Here is a 16,938-nt window from a genome sequence, read left to right on the forward strand (position 1 = left end):
TACAAGTTTTGCAGTATTGGTCTCAAGTTTTGCAGTATTGGTCTTCAAGGGGGCCTAAACAGTTTTATACTGTCAAGAAGAAAATATGCACTCAAACAGTCAAACTTCCTCGTTCCAAACAACATCTACAACTCAAAACTTCTGTGTTGATGCACCGTGGGTTGGCCACATTGTAACAATGTACTATATTTCTTCTTCTAAATACAACGATGCGCAGCACTCCTGCGTATTCTCGAAAAAAAAACTAAAAGTGAAGTCATGCAATTCACTCAAAACTGTCTGTTGTGTCTTCCTGATTGATTTCCATGATGCCAAAAGTCTAATTTGGTTCAGCTAAGAAAAGGGGTCCAATTTGGCTGCTAGGGGCAAAAGCTTTAAGGTACAGCAAAAAAATGGCAGAGTAATCATAAATACCTGCTCCATCATGTTTTGTACCAGAAACTTTTACTGGCGTGTTGAATTCACACGTCCTCAGAGCTGTTCATCATGAGAAAACGCAGTACTAAACAGGAAGAAACTTTCTTCTCCAACAGTTCATCAACTTTCTGTCTCCATAAATTGGAAAAATGCATCCTTTTTTGCTATATTCCATCTAGAACATTATCCATTGTTCGTGGGCGTGTGCAAGAAGAAAGATGCCACGCAATGCCATTCATTATCTGATGGCACAATAGAAATTCCAGAGTTCTTCAGGTGGCAGCAGAGACAAGATCTGCGAGTGCATTTACAGGAGAAATGAATAAGATACACATAGGATTCCTTCCTCTGTTGATCACGTGATGTGCATGTGCTCTCCTCCGGATTGGGCTCACAAGTGTCACAACAAGAGGAGTTTTTGGTAGGATTCAGGTTTCAGATGTAAAAAAAAAACAACCAACCAGCCAACAAGAGCTGATGAATTATTAAACTTAGGTATGTCCAATTATATGACTAATTAGGTGCCAGCTCATTTAGGTTTTCATGCATTTAATCCTTGCCAAAGCAATACACATGCGTGAGAATTAAGTCTAAATTAACAACATTCTGCCGTATCCTACCGTAGTAATAGCTCCAACTAGGCCGGTTGGTGCAGAGTCGAGCATCAAAAGGAATGGCAACGAGAACTAGAAGGTATCAAGAACTTTGTTAGGGTGGCCCATTTATCTGTAAGGCAATGGAAATGGTATAGTTGATCATGAGGTAAAAGCTGAACTCTTGTGCACTGCTTTCAAGGATAGGATGGGCAGAACAGAGTATACACACATGTATTTTGATTACAAGATCTGTTACAACAAGATGAGAGTTTGCAATGGCTGGAGGAACCGTTTACCAAGGAAGAAATAGACAAAGTTATCTCAGACCTACCTAATGACAAATCACCAAATCCTGATAGGTTCAATGGTGAATTCCTAAAGAAAAGTTGGCCTCTCATCTCACAGGATTTCTACAAACTTGTGGAGGACTTTTATGAGGGTAACCTTTGTCTTCAAAGCATAAATGCATCCTACGTCTCTCTAATACCAAAGATAGACTATCCTATCTCAGTTGGGGATTTCAGACCTATTTCTCTCCTCAACTCAATAATTAAACTTCTTAAAAAATTGCTGGCCCAAAGACTACAACAGGTAATCACCAGGCTCATCCACAAAAACCAGTATGGGTTCATCAAAACTAGGACAATACAAGATTGTTTAGCCTGGGCCTTTGAGTACCTTCACATCTGCAAGACATCTAAACGCCAACTGGTCATCCTAAAGCTTGATTTTGAAAAGGTATTTGACAAAATTGAACATGAGGCTATTTCGGAAATCTTGAAGTACAAAGGTTTTGGAAACAGATGGCTTCAATGGATCAAACAAATCCTAGGGTCATCCACCTCTTCGGTTCTTCTCAATGGAGTCCCAAGGAAGGTTTTCCATTGCAAAAGAGGCGTAAGGCAAGGAGACCCCCTATCCCCACTGTTATTTGTTCTTGCAGCAGACCTTTTGCAGTCAATTATCAATAGAGAAAAGGATCAAGGCAATATTAACCTCCCCATTCCAGAAAGGGCGGGGGCAGGTTTCCCAATCATCCAATATGCAGATGATACACTACTCATCTTCGAAGCCTGCCCCAGGCAGCTATTAATACTTAAAGATCTCCTAAACGTATTTGCTACCTCCACAGGTCTCAAAGTTAATTACTCTAAGTCAGTAACGGTGCCACTTAACATCTCAGAAGAATGGCTGCAACACTTAGCCTCAGTATTTGACTGTCAAAAAGGATCTTTTCCCTTCACTTATTTGGGGATACCACTGGGACTAGTCAAACCCAAACTGGAGAGCTTCCTTCCACTCATCCACAGGATTGAAAAGAGACTTGGAGCCACATCAATGATGCTGAGCCAAGGAGGGAAATTGGAAATGGTAAACTCGGTCCTATCATCCTCGGCTGTCTTCCATCCTTCCACCGTTAAACTACATAAAGGTGTCATAGCGCAACTGGATAAATATAGGAAACATTGCCTTTGGAGGGGATCAGACCTAACCTCCCGTAAACCTTCGAAAGCAGCCTGGCCAATGGTGTGTGTCCCCAAAAAATAGGGGGGTTAGGAGTTCTGAATATAAACGCACACAATGAAGCACTGCTACTCAAGTTTTTACACAAATTCTACACAAAGGCTGACATACCATGGGTTAAGCTCGTTTGGGACAATTACTATAGTAATGGCAGATTACCAGGGCAACAAAGCAAAGGTTTCTTTTGGTGGAAAGATATTGTTAAGCTCATGGACAAATATAAAGGAATTGCATCAGCCTCAATAGCTGACAGTTCCACAGTTCTCTTTTGGCAGGACCTTTGGAATGGAATCATCCCGTCTCAAGCCTATCCGGAACTTTTCTCGCTTGCTCAGAACCTAAACGCCAATTGCAATGCAGTTCTTCTTAAGCCTCACCTAATCCAGAACTTCTCCTTGCCGCTGTCCTCACAGGCTTTCAACCAGTTCAACCTCCTCCAACAACGTCTAACCTCCAAGAGCTTGGAACCAAATTGTGAAAAATGGTCATACATCTAGGGATCAGCCCTATTTTCAACTGGAAAAGCATACAAAGCCATCATTGGACAAACAACAGTGCATCCAGTCTTCCTCTGGCTATGGAAATCAAGATGTCAAATAAAGCATAAGGTTTTCTTTTAGCTTCTGATGAAGGATAGGATCAGTACAAGAGACCTCCTAAGTAGAAGACGCATGGAACTTGACTCCTATGCTTGCGAATTATGCATTCTCCAGCGAAGGGAAACAGTCAATCATTTATTCTTTAGATGCAACTTTGCTAAAGCCTGTTGGAATATCATTGGGGTCAACTACATCCCTTCAAGATCACAAAACAATATCATCAGACAAATCAAAACCAAGCTGCGAGTTCCTTTCTATATGGAAATAATTATTCTGATAACATGAAGCATTTGGACCACAAGAAACAATTGGGTATTTAACTCAGTTGATCCAACGCCTCATATTTGCAAGGATACGTTTATCTCCAAATTCATTCTGCTTCTTCACAGGGCACGTCCCACAATGATACAATTAATGGAGGTGTGGTTCCACATATTGTTGTAACTTTAGGGGGTGTTTGGAGAGGGGGTGCTAAACTTTAGCACCCCACTTTTTAGCACCTTTTAGCACTTGGGCTCCCAAACAAGGGTGCTAAAAGGGGTGTGCTAAAGTTTAGCACCACCATTTTCTTTAGCACACTCAAGGGGTGCTAAAAGGTGCTAATGGGTGCTAAAAGTGGTCCAAGCCCATTTTTTCCCCTGCTGCCCCCCTCTCTCTCCTCTCCACTTTTTCCCAAGCCAGTCATAAATGAGGGCAATGTAGTCATTTCTCACCCAATGTGCTAAACTTTAGCACTGTATCCAAACAACCCCAAGTGCTAAACTTTAGCACCCTCAAATGGAGTGCTAAAGTTTAGCACTGTGCTAAAGTTTAGCATTGTGTATCCAAACGGGGCCTTAGTGTTCTTTTCTGTTCTCCTCCCCTTTCCTCGTGCTGAACATTTTTCGTTTGCAAACTTGGTTGTTTGTTCTCTCTTTTTTTCTTAATATATAATCAGTAGGGGCCTTATACCCCTCCTGTTCTCTCAAAAAAAAAACTTCAGTTGAACTCTACCTGCCATTCTCAAGGTTTTAGTGGCAGTGTTCTCAGAAGTTTAGTATTTCAATATTGCATTTTATCATATTTAATCTAGAGACTACTATTGTTGTGCTCCATGATGCACTGTTGTAAACCTGTCAATCTAAGGTGTATGCATGCCACCAAAACTTGAACAGTAAACTGATGTGTTTTAGTCCCTGAATGCTGGCAAAGTTACACCAAGAGAGATCATAAGAATGCACTCGGCAAACATTGATGCACTCGGCATACACCGAGTTTCCGGTAGTGTGTGTTATGTTGCAGATACTGAAGAGTTACACGAGGAGAGATTATAATAGGAGCTCTGTCTTTGATCTCGAATTCTCGATGCGAGGTCACCTATCACATTATTAGGCAGGAAGGGATAGAGGGACAAGTTCAACGCAGGAAGAAGCTAATAGGGTACTGTTTCTTTTTGCAAAAGAAGGCAAATGGTCTAGTTGCCTGAAAACAATTCTTCTTTGCTGTGTAACTTAACTAGTATTTACATTTTTTTTCAAAAAGAAAATAAGGAAATCGAAAAACTGAACTGGTAGCTATTTCTATTTCTTCCTAAGCTTTTTGTTGGGTCAGAACAGCAGCACAGCACGTACAAGCTGCTTTTACAAAAATGGCAAGTTGCTCCAGATTAATGCAGAAAGTTCAATACTTGAGTTGGATTATGCGATGGCACGATGCATTACTGACAGTTAACAATTTGTTTATCTAGGCCAGCTAGCTACTACAAGTAGACGCTGACGAGACGACTTATTTTGCTTGGAAGCATACAGAAGGGCATGCAGCTGTGCTAGCATGGAGCCATGGACAGTGCATACAGATCTAACCCTATTTAGCTGTAGTAGCTGCTTGAAAACTTTCTTTGAAATGATTTTTTTCTAGCTACAAGAAAGAGTACTTGTTCTGTGAATGAAAATTCAGTTTAATTAGTACTCCCTCCGTTCTTCAATATATGACGTCATTGACTATTCGTCTTTTCTACAAATATTTTTGCAAATAGATAAACCTACAAGTACATTTGATAATAGACATAATGATACACATTTTACTTTAGCTAACTAACTCATTCAATAGATATTGATGGTCAAAATTGGAGTAAAAAGTCAACGGCAAGGGGGTACAAAATACTGGACTAGCAATTGTGTGCCTCTGGCAAGAATAGGTTCAGTGATGTAAAACCAGAGAGCAGCCTAACTTTGGCGGTAGCTAAACAAAAAATCAAGACGTTGTTTGCATGCCCATCAGGCAGTCGAATGCATGCATACTTTCCGTTAGAAATGTCCCCCCGCGTCACGTCATGTTGCCTGCTTCCAAAAGTTGCTCACATGGCGCCATCCAAATGCGTGTCCAGTATACACAATATGTCAGCATCAGGAGGTCTATCGTGCAATTTTTTCTACTATCAGATTCAGATATGGTATGTGGTTGCATCCTTATTCGTAACCATACTCTTTTTCACTTCTCATGCTTGCCTAAGCAAATTCTCAAAGAAAGTAATATACTTTTCACATTTCCCCATGATAAAGTAAGTCACGAAACAAAAAAAACATACTCACATAATTTCTTTTAATAAGATGAACGGTCAAACATCGTGATCAAAACAACAATGACAAGTATATTCAATATGGAGATAGTAACTGATGTTCCTTGTACTGTCTAGTGGAGCATTGGGTGTGATGTGGGCCTGTCAGTTTGTGTTACGGAAAAAATCCATATTACCTCACTCAACTATTGAGAAAAGTATGTTTTTTCGTCATAAACTATAATACCATTAAGGAAACATCCAGAACTTTTCAAAATCGTACAGTGATTTATTTTTTGACAAGATTGTGGCTCGGGCCCTGTGCCATTGATTGAGCTTAGCAAGCGTGCAGCCCAGCCCATGCGAAATCTCCTTGCTTAGCGAATCAGCCCAGGTCGTCCAAGCGTCTAACACTATCAGCAATTGCAAGGACTGCGGCGCTACGTGATACAGCTCGCCACACGATTCGCCGGACTGTGCACCGACGGCGTTCGTCTGATGATTGCCGGACGCGTCGGACTCGGAGTCGGGGTCTTTGTCGGAAAATCCAGCGACGTGCCGCGTGGACATCACGCCATCTCTCTCCGAGACGTCCACCTCCGTCCGCCGTGGTCATCTGCTGCTCCGGCCTCCGCCGGGTGCAGACGCCAACATGAGAGAGAGAGAGAGCCACCCACCAGTGCTCGACAGCCACAACAATGGCGGCGGCCGGTGTACCTGAATTCTTGTGTTTTCGTCGCAGAAATGCCCTCCGAAGGCAGTAGCAGGCAGACTCTCTAACTGTGCTTTCCGCAAACCTCCGTCTCCTGTCACTGTTGAACATGCACCTTTTGAGCTCTATTCACCACTCCTGTTCCATTCAACGTACGTGAATGTACCGGCAATGTTCAATACAAAGAACAACAATAAAGCGATTGCAGTCTCCTGTCTTCTGAACGTTACCATCCATTTTTTCTACAAAGAATCTTACCACCATCTATTTTTTGGCACGAAAACCCAGGTTAAAACGTAACGTGATTTTCTAACAGTATTGTTTTCGCAAGTTTGCTTTATTTTTAAAGCATTTTCGAACGCTGTTCTTCTATCTTACACTGATGGATTGCTAGCGGTCAGCATTTTTGCAGCATGTTTTACCTCTGAATATGTGGATTGTGAAATTTCAACTGAATTCTTGGAAGAGTCATTTGAGACACACATCATGTTTTTAATTAGCAAAGAATTCTCTCGGAAATCAGTCAAGGTCGAGAGTACTTGCACGTATATCATGTAGATCAAAATCCATTTATTTATATTGGTAAACGCTGCTACAGTACACGGTTTCATATTGGTGACAGATCAAGAAACATTTCTGCAACAAAACATCGACGAAACAGACACTTGATGCTCCTAAACAACTTTTCTAACAACATCAGCAGCTTCAGTGCTTCATCCATCCGTGCTAACATCCCTCGTGCATGCATCCGTGCTGCTACAGTGCTAACGGACGCGGATCATCAACGACGACGGCATGGGAAGCATGCTCGGATCTGGCGCGGCGGCGATGAATCCCGGTCCGGCGTAGTAGAGTTCCCGGTGCGGCAGCGGCCGTGGCAGTGGCATGTCCAAGTACCCCATGTCATTGCTTCCAGTGCTGCTCTCGCCGTCGTCGTCGTCGATCTCGTTCGTCCGCAGCGCCGCCGTGGGCTTCTTGTGGGCGTCCCAGCGGCCGGCGGCGGTCGTCGTCGCGCGGCTGTTGGGGCGGCGCCTGCTACTTCCGTCGCTCCCCTTGTTGTTGCTTCGCGCCGAGGACGACGAAGACGACAGGCTCACCGGTTTCTTGCGCGCGTCCCACTTCTCCTCGGAGTCAGCGCGGCTGCTGCTGCTGCGTCCCGGGCTGCTGGTTCTGCTCGCCGAGGAGGAAGCCGCCGCCGCCGCCGCCGCCGCCGCGATCTTCTTCTTGTTTCTGTCCCACCTCTCGCACGAGGACTCGCGGCCAGGACTGCTGCTCTCGCCGTACAAGGAACGCTGGCCAACTGCCGACGACGACGACGACGTTGGACTGCCAGCAGCTGGTTCGGTCTTGTGCGCGTCCCACCTCTCCGCGGCGTCGGCGCGGCTGGGTTTGGGAGGAGGCGACCTTGTCGGCAGGATGACGACGACGGACGGCGGCGTCGGGAGAAGTGGCGACATCATGCACTTGGGCGGGGTGGGGAGCAGCCCGGGAAGGGCTGCGTGCGCCATGGCAAGGTGCACGCGGGCAACAGGGATCGCCATGGATCGAAGCAGCAGCAGAGAGACACCGCAGGCGCCACCGCGCGATTGAGCAGAGGAGACGAAGCGGAGAGAGAGATCGATCAGGAGCTGATGAGAAAGTTACGGCCGTGGAGACCGAGATATATAGGGGGCGGCGGGGCGCTGGCCGGGCGCCAGCCATTCGAAGTCCGATCGACGAACATGCCAATCCGACTGGGAACGAAGCCCAGCTGGTTCCGACAGCAGTGGTGGATGACGCGTTGTCGCGCCGACGTTCGTCCGACACCGACTCGGATTCGGTTACACCCTTCCCCCTTCCGCGAAGCGTTCTTGGGATTCATCCACCCAACTTCGAAGATTGGGTTTACAGTTTAAGCTTTAGGGTTTAGATAGACTTAGACCCTCCTTTCTGAAGATTAATTGGCGGTGTCTTCAAAATTGTTGGAATGTCCAGATTTCTTTTGTTGCAGCTGAGTTCAAATATCAAATTCTATGACGTGCAAGAAGTAGACCAAGTTGTTGCTATTCCATTTTTAGAGTGTTATATTCTTGTGTGTTTTGAGAGAATGTGTCCGCATGGGATGTTTTAAATTATAAAACCCAACAAAAGGATCTACTATTCCTTGGTTTTTGACATGCATATACATGAGGAAATGGAAGTTGGACGTTGATGTAGAAGAACTATATGCCTATAACAGTGTGTGGATCGGTATCTATGATAGATGCCCAAGAAATATGAAAAATAAACAAAAAAAAATCTAAACGGGAGGAACGTATATTAATTAAAAAACTAATAGTGACCACTGAACTGACCAATAGTTCATCAGACCTTATTATCCTCTTTTTTTAACTGAAAAAAAAAGTTCATCAGACCTTACTACCCCGGGCTTCTAGCTTTCGAAGCCCCAAAACGAAGAAAAGATCCAACAGGCCGGCCCAAACGAAGAAAAGACACCCTGCTCCGCGACCCCGCCCGCTCGTCCTCCAAGCCGGCAAGCTGCGCCGCCACAGCGAGCAGCGCTAGACGCCGCCCGCGACACGTCGCGTCCGCGCGGGAGGTCCGACGAGCAACGTCCACTGGGCCACGGACAAGATAATGCCCTCGAGCCAGCCCGAGTTTTCGCCGTCGACGCATTCGCAGTGCAGCTATGCTACGCGAATTACACCAGTTCAGATAAAAATCGAGCAAGGAGCAACACCATGCATTCACAAGATACTGAATGCGGCTAAAATTACAGTCAAGTACTTTGATATCAACATATGGATGAACCAAATAGTAGTACATAGCTAGCTAGGCATGATGTGCCCGTGCTTTCTACAGATAATTTTTTAAAAAAGGAATCTAAATTCTAAAAATCAAATCTTGCAAGTGCATATCTGGGAGCACGCAGATTACAGACAGATACGGCACCGCCTGATCACCCTTGCTACCCAACTCGAGCGATTCCTGAATCCTGATCAACGCAAGCTACGCGGAAACGCGGAGCATGCATGAGCAGCGACGATGGCATGGGGAGCATGCCCGGCTCCGGCGACGCGAGGAAGCCCGGTCCAGCGTAGAACGCCCGCTGCGGTGGCATGTCCAACTCCATGTCGTTGCTGCCAGTGCTGCTGCTCTGACCGTCCTCGTCGTCGATCCCGCCGCCGGCCTGCGGCGGCCGAGGCTTCTTGTGCGCGTCGTCCCAACGCTCCGCGCGGCTCCCAGTCCCAGGGCGGCGCTTGTTGCTGTCCCACTTCTCGCCCGTCGACGACGCCCGGCGCGCCGAGCTGATGCCGCCGCCGCTGCTCGACGAGGACGTCGCGCTCTTCTTGTTGCTGCCCCACCTCTCGCACGACGACGCGCGCCCGGGACGATCCGTGTTCTTGCCGTCCGGGGTGCGCTGGCCTGATGATCCTGACGACGGCGCTGGGCTGGCCGGTTTCACGGCCTTGCGCGCGTCCCACCTCTCGTCGGCGTCGGCGCGGCTGGGCTTGGGCGGCGACATGGGGAGGATGAGGATGCACGGCGGCGGCGTCGGGAGCAGCGGCAGCATCTTGCTCTTGGGAGGGGTCGGGAGCAGCGCCGGGAGGGCCGCGTGTGCCATGGCGAGGTGCACTCGCGCCACCGGTATGGCCATTGATCGGATCGAGGGGAGAGCAGAGGAAGCGGGGAGAGATCACGATCAAGCTGATGGGAAGAGGTGAACGTTGGAGGTTGGGATTTATAGCCATCTCTGATCCCGAGCAGGAGCCGGGAGCTCGGAGTCCGACTGCAGCGCCAGTGACGCTCCGACCGACGGCGCTGTGACACCGAATCGAACTCGGACTACGGTCCTCCGTGGCATTCACGGTTTCATTCTCCTCAGCATCCGGTAGATGGGCTTTTACTGGGCCAATACTTTTCCATCCTCTCCTTTCTAGCCCACTCACTCTGGTGGGGTCCAGGTTCTTCCAGCCCAGATTAGCCCGGCCCAATGCATCTCCTTCTGTCTGGCCGGAGGCGGCAAGCGCTCGCGAGGGGCTGGAAGTTTTGGAAATTGGAACGAAACCCTCCCTCCCCCAACCTCCCCGCCTCGCCAGGGAGCCGCCGGCGGTGAGCCCCGCAGTCCGCGGTAGGCCTCCTCGCCTCGCTGCTGGGCTGCTGGCCGACGACCGTCTCCTTCTCTCCCCATCAGCTGACTGGTAAGTTACTGAAGCACTTGGGAGTATTTTGGGTCTTGAAGAGATTCACCCCGCTTATGGCTCTACTCCCGCCCTTGCCCTGACTCAGTGGAAATGGCGGAGGCCACAGCGGCGGCGCCGCCGGAGTGGGCCACCAAGGAGCCCTGCCTGATGGGGATCGACGAGGCTGGCCGTGGCCCTGTCCTTGGTAAACACTCCTCTCTCTTCTGGCTGGTTAATTTACAAATGTTCAGTGGGGCTAAAGTGAATTATGATGACAGCTCACGGGAATGTGCAATGTTGCTTGAAATTGTAGCTGGTTTGAACACATTGCCCATAAAGATGTCATGAGCAGGAACGGATTTTTCAGGTTTCGATCAGAAATTGAGTCATTTCACTTCCTGTTACTGCTCGTGCAGGTCCCATGGTGTATGGATGTATGTACTGCGCGCGCTCTTACAATAACACTCTTGCCACCCTCAAATTCGCAGGTTATCTTCACTCGTATCTTCTTCAACTACTTTTTCAATCTAATTTGCTTGGTGGTCATGTTAGTTTGCGAAGCACAGCTTGATAACACAAAGTAATTTAAGTTCCAGACACATGTAGATATATTTTGGTTTCAAGAACATAAAGAATGATTCTGTGACTATGAACCTGTATCGGATAGAGAAATAGGGTAGCTTGGAAGTAGTAACACATAATCTTTAATAGGTTAATTTTAGACCTGGTTAAATTTTGGTTGATTCAATGAAGTAGATCTGGGAAATAATTAAGAAATTTGGTTGATTTGGCAAGATAGAAGGTAGCATATCTTTTTAAAAGTTGGTGCATATATTTACGAACTTTCGAATTTGTGGAGTACAAAATGAACACATGGGTAGGTACATCAAGCATATTGTTTTTGGTACGTCCTGATCTTTTTCAAACCAAAGGCTCAGCCTGATTTTAAGCGCTTCACCTTCTGACATTTAGAGTTGCTTGTCGAGACAGCTCCTGTTTTTCTGTGGCATACTGACATATTGCATGAATTCAACCTTTAGACTGACCAAATCTTCAATCTGTCTAGGTATGTGATGCTTATTATTGTAGGACTGTCCAGCTGCAGAGTAGGTTGAATATGTTAATGTCCATGGGCCCTGGAAAAGTTGAAGTGTAGTTGTGCTATTAACACATTGACTGATAACTAATGTGGCCTATTGGTCTTGTCTTCGTGAACAGATTCAAAGACCTTGAAAGAGGAACAAAGGGAGGAGCTATTTGAAAGTTTAAAGGTCAATAGCTCTATTGGGTGGGAAGTGGATGTCATATGTCCAAAGGACCTATCTGCTAAAATGTTAAAAAAGTATGTCTAGTAGCCTCTGTACCTAGTGAACTGCAAAACTGACATTGTTATCTTAATTAATAGTCTCATTGTTTCAGGTCGAAAGTAAATCTAAATGAAATATCACATAACTCTGCCATGGGCCTAGTTAGAAAAGTTCTTGACATGGGAGTTCTACTGGCAGAAGTAAGAGCATATGTTCTTGAATACAGAAGGACCTCCTGTGCAGTTATCCATATAAGAGTATCAACTGCATTGTTTTGGTAACTATATTCCTCCTTGAAAAGGTATATATAGATACAGTGGGAGATCCTGAGAAGTATCGGATCAAGCTGACCGAAAAGTTTCCAGGCATCAAATTTGTGGTTGCCAAAAAAGCTGATAGCCTTTACCCAGTTGTTAGTGGGGCAAGTATAGTTGCAAAGGTGATTTCATATGAAATTTTCTCGTGTGACTGCATTTTTATAGGCTTAAGTATTTCTAATGTCTTAATGTTCAACTGCAGGTCACTAGGGACAGGGCCTTGCGAAACTGGGTGTTTGATGAAACAGCTCTGAATATGCACATGAAAACCGGATCAGGATATCCAGGAGGTAACTGATTCTTCATTGTAAGGGATTTTATCAAACTGTAATCATACGACTGCTTCATTAAAGAACATCCTAATTTTTGGTGCAGACCCTGATACTAAGCAATGGTTAGAAGATCACAAGCACCCAGTATTTGGCTTCCCAACCCTGGTTCGTTTTAGTTGGGGAACTTGCACGCCCTTCTTCAAGGATGCAGTTGAGGTTACATGGTGTGTTCAATTTTTGAATCTCTATGTTCCCATGCTTTCTTTTGTTGAACAAATTTTGTCTCTGTGCTTTGTGAATGGCAAAAATGTGATTCTGATTGCTGGTATGATTTGTGCCACATGGAATGACATGAAGGGAGACTGATGAAGTAGATGAAGATGCAACTAACAATGGAAGTGCCAAGCGGCAAGTCAAGCTTTCAAGCCTAGGCTTTACCGGTTTCAAAAGGAAGACTGAAGAGATCGAATCGAGTGGAAAAGGGCGTTGCAAGTTCTTCCAGGCTCGCAAGCTTGAGCTGGTCAGGAAGTTCCAATGATGTGCACTAATTTGGCATTTGGTGGTAATACTCGCATGTCGCATGTTCAATGAAAAGGGACCTTCCGAAATCAAGTAGAAAGTAGTAGATTGAAACTTTGCTGGAGCGGCAAATGCTGGATAGGTGTTTGTCATGTGTTGGTAGGAATTGTAGTCTGAACATTGCTGAGATGTGAATCATGACGATTTTTGGAAACTAATGGAAGATGTGAACAGTTACTGGATGCTACTGCAAGTTTATTTGCTTTGCTGGTTTGTTTGTTGCCACATTGACTTGCGTCTGTTCAGGCCAATGTGTGGCAAGTCCTTCATGTTCTGCACTCCACGGGATTACGTGATCTGCGTGCACGGAAACAGATCAAGGTTTGCGCTGCTGGTCACCTGTATGCAAGCACCACCTGACGACGTTGCATTGGAAGCCAAATGCAGAAAGAACGAACACCTGCTTCCTACTTCCTACACGTATATACCAAATGCCATGCTTGCTTCCCGCCACTGCATCAATCAACAATCGAGTAGCTTAGGGCAAGCTAGCCGGGACGTTGTGCCGCCGCGCAGCAGATCGAGTCGTTCCACCGCCGACCGCCGGCGAGCAATCTAACCTAGTTTTTTTTCTTTTTTTTTTCTAGAATATGCAGGAAAGCTGCGTATCTTTGTATTAATAAGAGAAATTAACAAAGTTTTGTACGACGCAGGCCTACCGGGCGCACGCACACGGGTTAACATGATTGTGGTTTACATGAAGAATAAATTATACAACCGAAAAGCACAATGATGCAACGCAGAATTAGTCTGCTGGCCAACCGAAGACAGATAGGTGTCTTGCCCCAGCTGCACTCCATAGTCTGCCTTCTTCAGTAACATCGACCACCAGCTGAGCAGGTGATTTCAGGTTAGCTCTTTGAAACACACAATCGTTGCGCTGCTTCCAAATTTTCCAGGATGCTAACATGAAGATTGAGTCCAGTCCTTTGCGTTTGTTAGCAGCAGTCCCTTTTCTTTTCTCTATCCACCAGTCTGCTAGGGAGTGATTTGGCGCTGGAGGCACATTTTGAATGTTTAGAGACAGGCTAAGAATATGCCATACCTGCTGCGTGAAGCAGCATTTAGACAATAGGTGCTCTGCCGTCTCAATTTCTTGATCACATAGACTGCATTCCGCGCTACCCTGCAGCCCGTGACGCCGCCTTCTAGCTGCAGTCCACAGCCTTTCCCTCAAGGCCAACCACATGAAGAATTTTACCTTCAATGGAGCCCACTCTCGCCAAACTGAATTTGCCACTGGGAATTTTGCTGACCCAAAGAAGAAGGATTTGTAGGCCGATTTTGCTGAATAAATCCCTGAGCTCTCCCACCTCCAAGAGACTCTATCCTCGGTTCCCGGGTTCAGTTGGACCGTCGCCATCGCGTGCCAGAGAGACACGTACTGAGAGATGGCCTGTACCGTAGCATTTCCGACAACGTCTCTTATCCAGAGTTTGTCAGTTAATGCATCAGCCACTGTTCTTCGCCGTCTGATCTTTGGTTTTACCAGTTCACATAGGTCCAGTGCAAGGATACTAGGAGAATACTATCCCAACCAGTTATCAGTCCAGAACAAGGCAAGATTGCCATCGCCTAGTTGTACCTGAATTGAAGTGTTAAACATTCGCTGAAGAACAATGTCATTGGCAAAGTCAGTTGGCAATTGCCTCCAAGGTCGGTTGGCATCAGTTTTTTTGTAACCACAGCCATCTTAAGCGAAGGGCAAACGATGCAATCCTGAGATCTTGAATCTCCAGTCCTCTAAATTCAGTAGGTCTGTAAGCTATTGGCCACGCTACCATGCACTGACCTCCTTTGGCTCTGTCCTTTCCCGCCCATAGGAATCCCTTTCTCCTCTTATCAATTTCCTCGATGACCCAATTTGGGATTTTCAAGGAAAGTAAAGTGTGTGTAGTAATGGAAGTCATAACCGATTTAACAACTGTTAGTCTGCCTGCCTTATTCATAAGGGGTGCTTTCCATGTTGGGATTTTTGCTGACACTTTGTCAATTAGATGCTGGAAGTGGTTCTTCCTTAGTCGGCCAACAGCTAGAGGCAGCCCCAAATACTGGATGGGGAATTCTGCAATTTGAGCCGGTATTATGTTGGATATCCTGTTGATCTTATCTTGTGAGCAGGCAATGGGGGCAACGAGACTTTTATTCAGGTTGGTGTGCAGCCCTGAAGCGTTTCCAAAGAAATGCAGCAGCCCTTTGACAGTTATCGTGTCCTGAGTTGTGGGTGCCACAAATAGCACCACGTCATCTGCATAAAGTGAGCATTGGTGATGAATTGCCGGTTCAACAGGTGGAGATAGAACTCCTTCCTGGGCTGCTTTACTGAACAGGCGGTGTAAGACTTCCATGAGTAAGATGAACAGCATTGGGGAAAGAGGATCCCCTTGCCTTAACCCCCTAGCATTTTGAATGACCTTTCCTGGCGTGCCATTTAGCAAAACCCTGGTTGTCTCTGTGGATGTTAGTGCAGAGACCCAATCTCGCCATTTCACTCCAAATCCCATTGCCTGCAGAACTTGCAACAGAAATGGCTAACAGACGGTGTCAAATGCCTTGGAGATATCTAGCTTGAGGAGAAGGCATGCTTTCTTCTTCCGATGCAAAACTTTAGCCGCTTATTCAACAAATTTCAAGTTATCGTGTATGGAACGGTTCTTGATGAAGGCACTCTGGTTAACGTTGACGAGATGGTCAAGTTCAGACGCTAGTCTGTTCGCCAAGAGCTTTGCCACCAGCTTTGCAAATCTGTGGATCAAGCTGATCGGCCTGAAATCAGCCGAGGTTCTTGAGTCTTGGTGTTTGGGCAGCAGTGTGATTAAGGCTCCGTTTAGGCGACTGAGTGATCCACAAGAACCCCTCAAAATAGCATTGAATGCTGCAAGAATATCATCTTTGATTATCAGCCAAACCGTTTTATAGAACTCGGCCGTGAAGCCTTCGGGGCCGGGGGATTTCTGGTTTGCAAGAATGCTGCAAGAATATCATCTTGTATGCTCCGGAAAAGGGGCATCAAGATGGCTTAGATTTGTCTGCTGGTGTAGCAACTCCTGGATCTGGATGTGAATCACTTCTGATCTGCGTGGTGGTGTGCCCATGATACCACGAAAATAATCGAACATGAGCTTTTCTTTTTCCTCGTGAGTGCACGCCACGACGCCAACTTCGCGATGAACTTTTTCTTCATTCGAAAGCTTGAGTGCGTGTGGAACAGTTTAGTGTTCGCATCGGCTTCACGTAAGAACAGAAGCAGACGGGCCATAGTGCGCTCCAAGGAACCTACGATTAAAACGTTTCAACTGGGGAATAAAGAAAAGAAATGAATTTGGTTGTTTCAGAAATCGATTTGAATGCTGCAAATGTTTCAAATGCACTATAAATCGAACAAAAATCCAAATATAGCAAATCAGCTTTTTTTTGGACCTGTAATATTCTTCTCTACACAATAAAAATTATTATCCTTATGAAATTATTGTTATGCCCTATGGAAAAAATTCTAAATGGGTAAATTAGTATTTAATTTAGTTAAGATTTTGTAAATTAAGTAAAAACTCATGAGTTGTAGGCAAAATTCTTAGCTCCCCAAACCTTATAAATATTCTCGGTGCATTTACATCACTTTTTTTTTACGATCACGGGGGAGGAGAATCCCCACCTGAATCTCGTTAAAGAGTCTTGGGTGGACCAAAACTAGTACAAGATTTTCAACAACATAAAACATAGGTTACAACCGAAGTACAACATGAGGGAGAAACAAAATACACATTCACACAGACACTTCAAATTGACAAGCTATCGTTCAGGCCGAAAGAATAACCACCGTTCGCCAATTAGAGTCACCCCTAAACAACATACTCGCCAGGTGTGTCGTGACCATTGCACATCCAATCCACCTCTCATAGCTACGTCGTTCCAGTGT

The 16,938-nt window shown here is 45.8% G+C and overlaps 1 protein-coding gene across 1 annotated transcript; it reads left to right on the forward strand.

Moving 5' to 3' along the window:
• Positions 1-10,411: 10,411 nt before the first annotated feature.
• Positions 10,412-13,215, forward strand: LOC101786406 (ribonuclease H2 subunit A). The gene is made up of 9 exons (XM_004977523.2): positions 10,412-10,565; positions 10,654-10,752; positions 10,964-11,035; positions 11,766-11,889; positions 11,967-12,054; positions 12,156-12,293; positions 12,374-12,461; positions 12,547-12,667; positions 12,801-13,215. The coding sequence occupies exons 2-9, from the start codon at positions 10,659-10,661 to the stop codon at positions 12,979-12,981; spliced, it is 906 nt and encodes a 301-aa protein (XP_004977580.1). The 5' UTR covers positions 10,412-10,565; positions 10,654-10,658; the 3' UTR covers positions 12,982-13,215.
• Positions 13,216-16,938: the final 3,723 nt, after the last annotated feature.

Source organism: Setaria italica, chromosome VII (genome assembly GCF_000263155.2).
Source record: "Setaria italica strain Yugu1 chromosome VII, Setaria_italica_v2.0, whole genome shotgun sequence".
NCBI lineage: Eukaryota > Viridiplantae > Streptophyta > Magnoliopsida > Poales > Poaceae > Setaria > Setaria italica.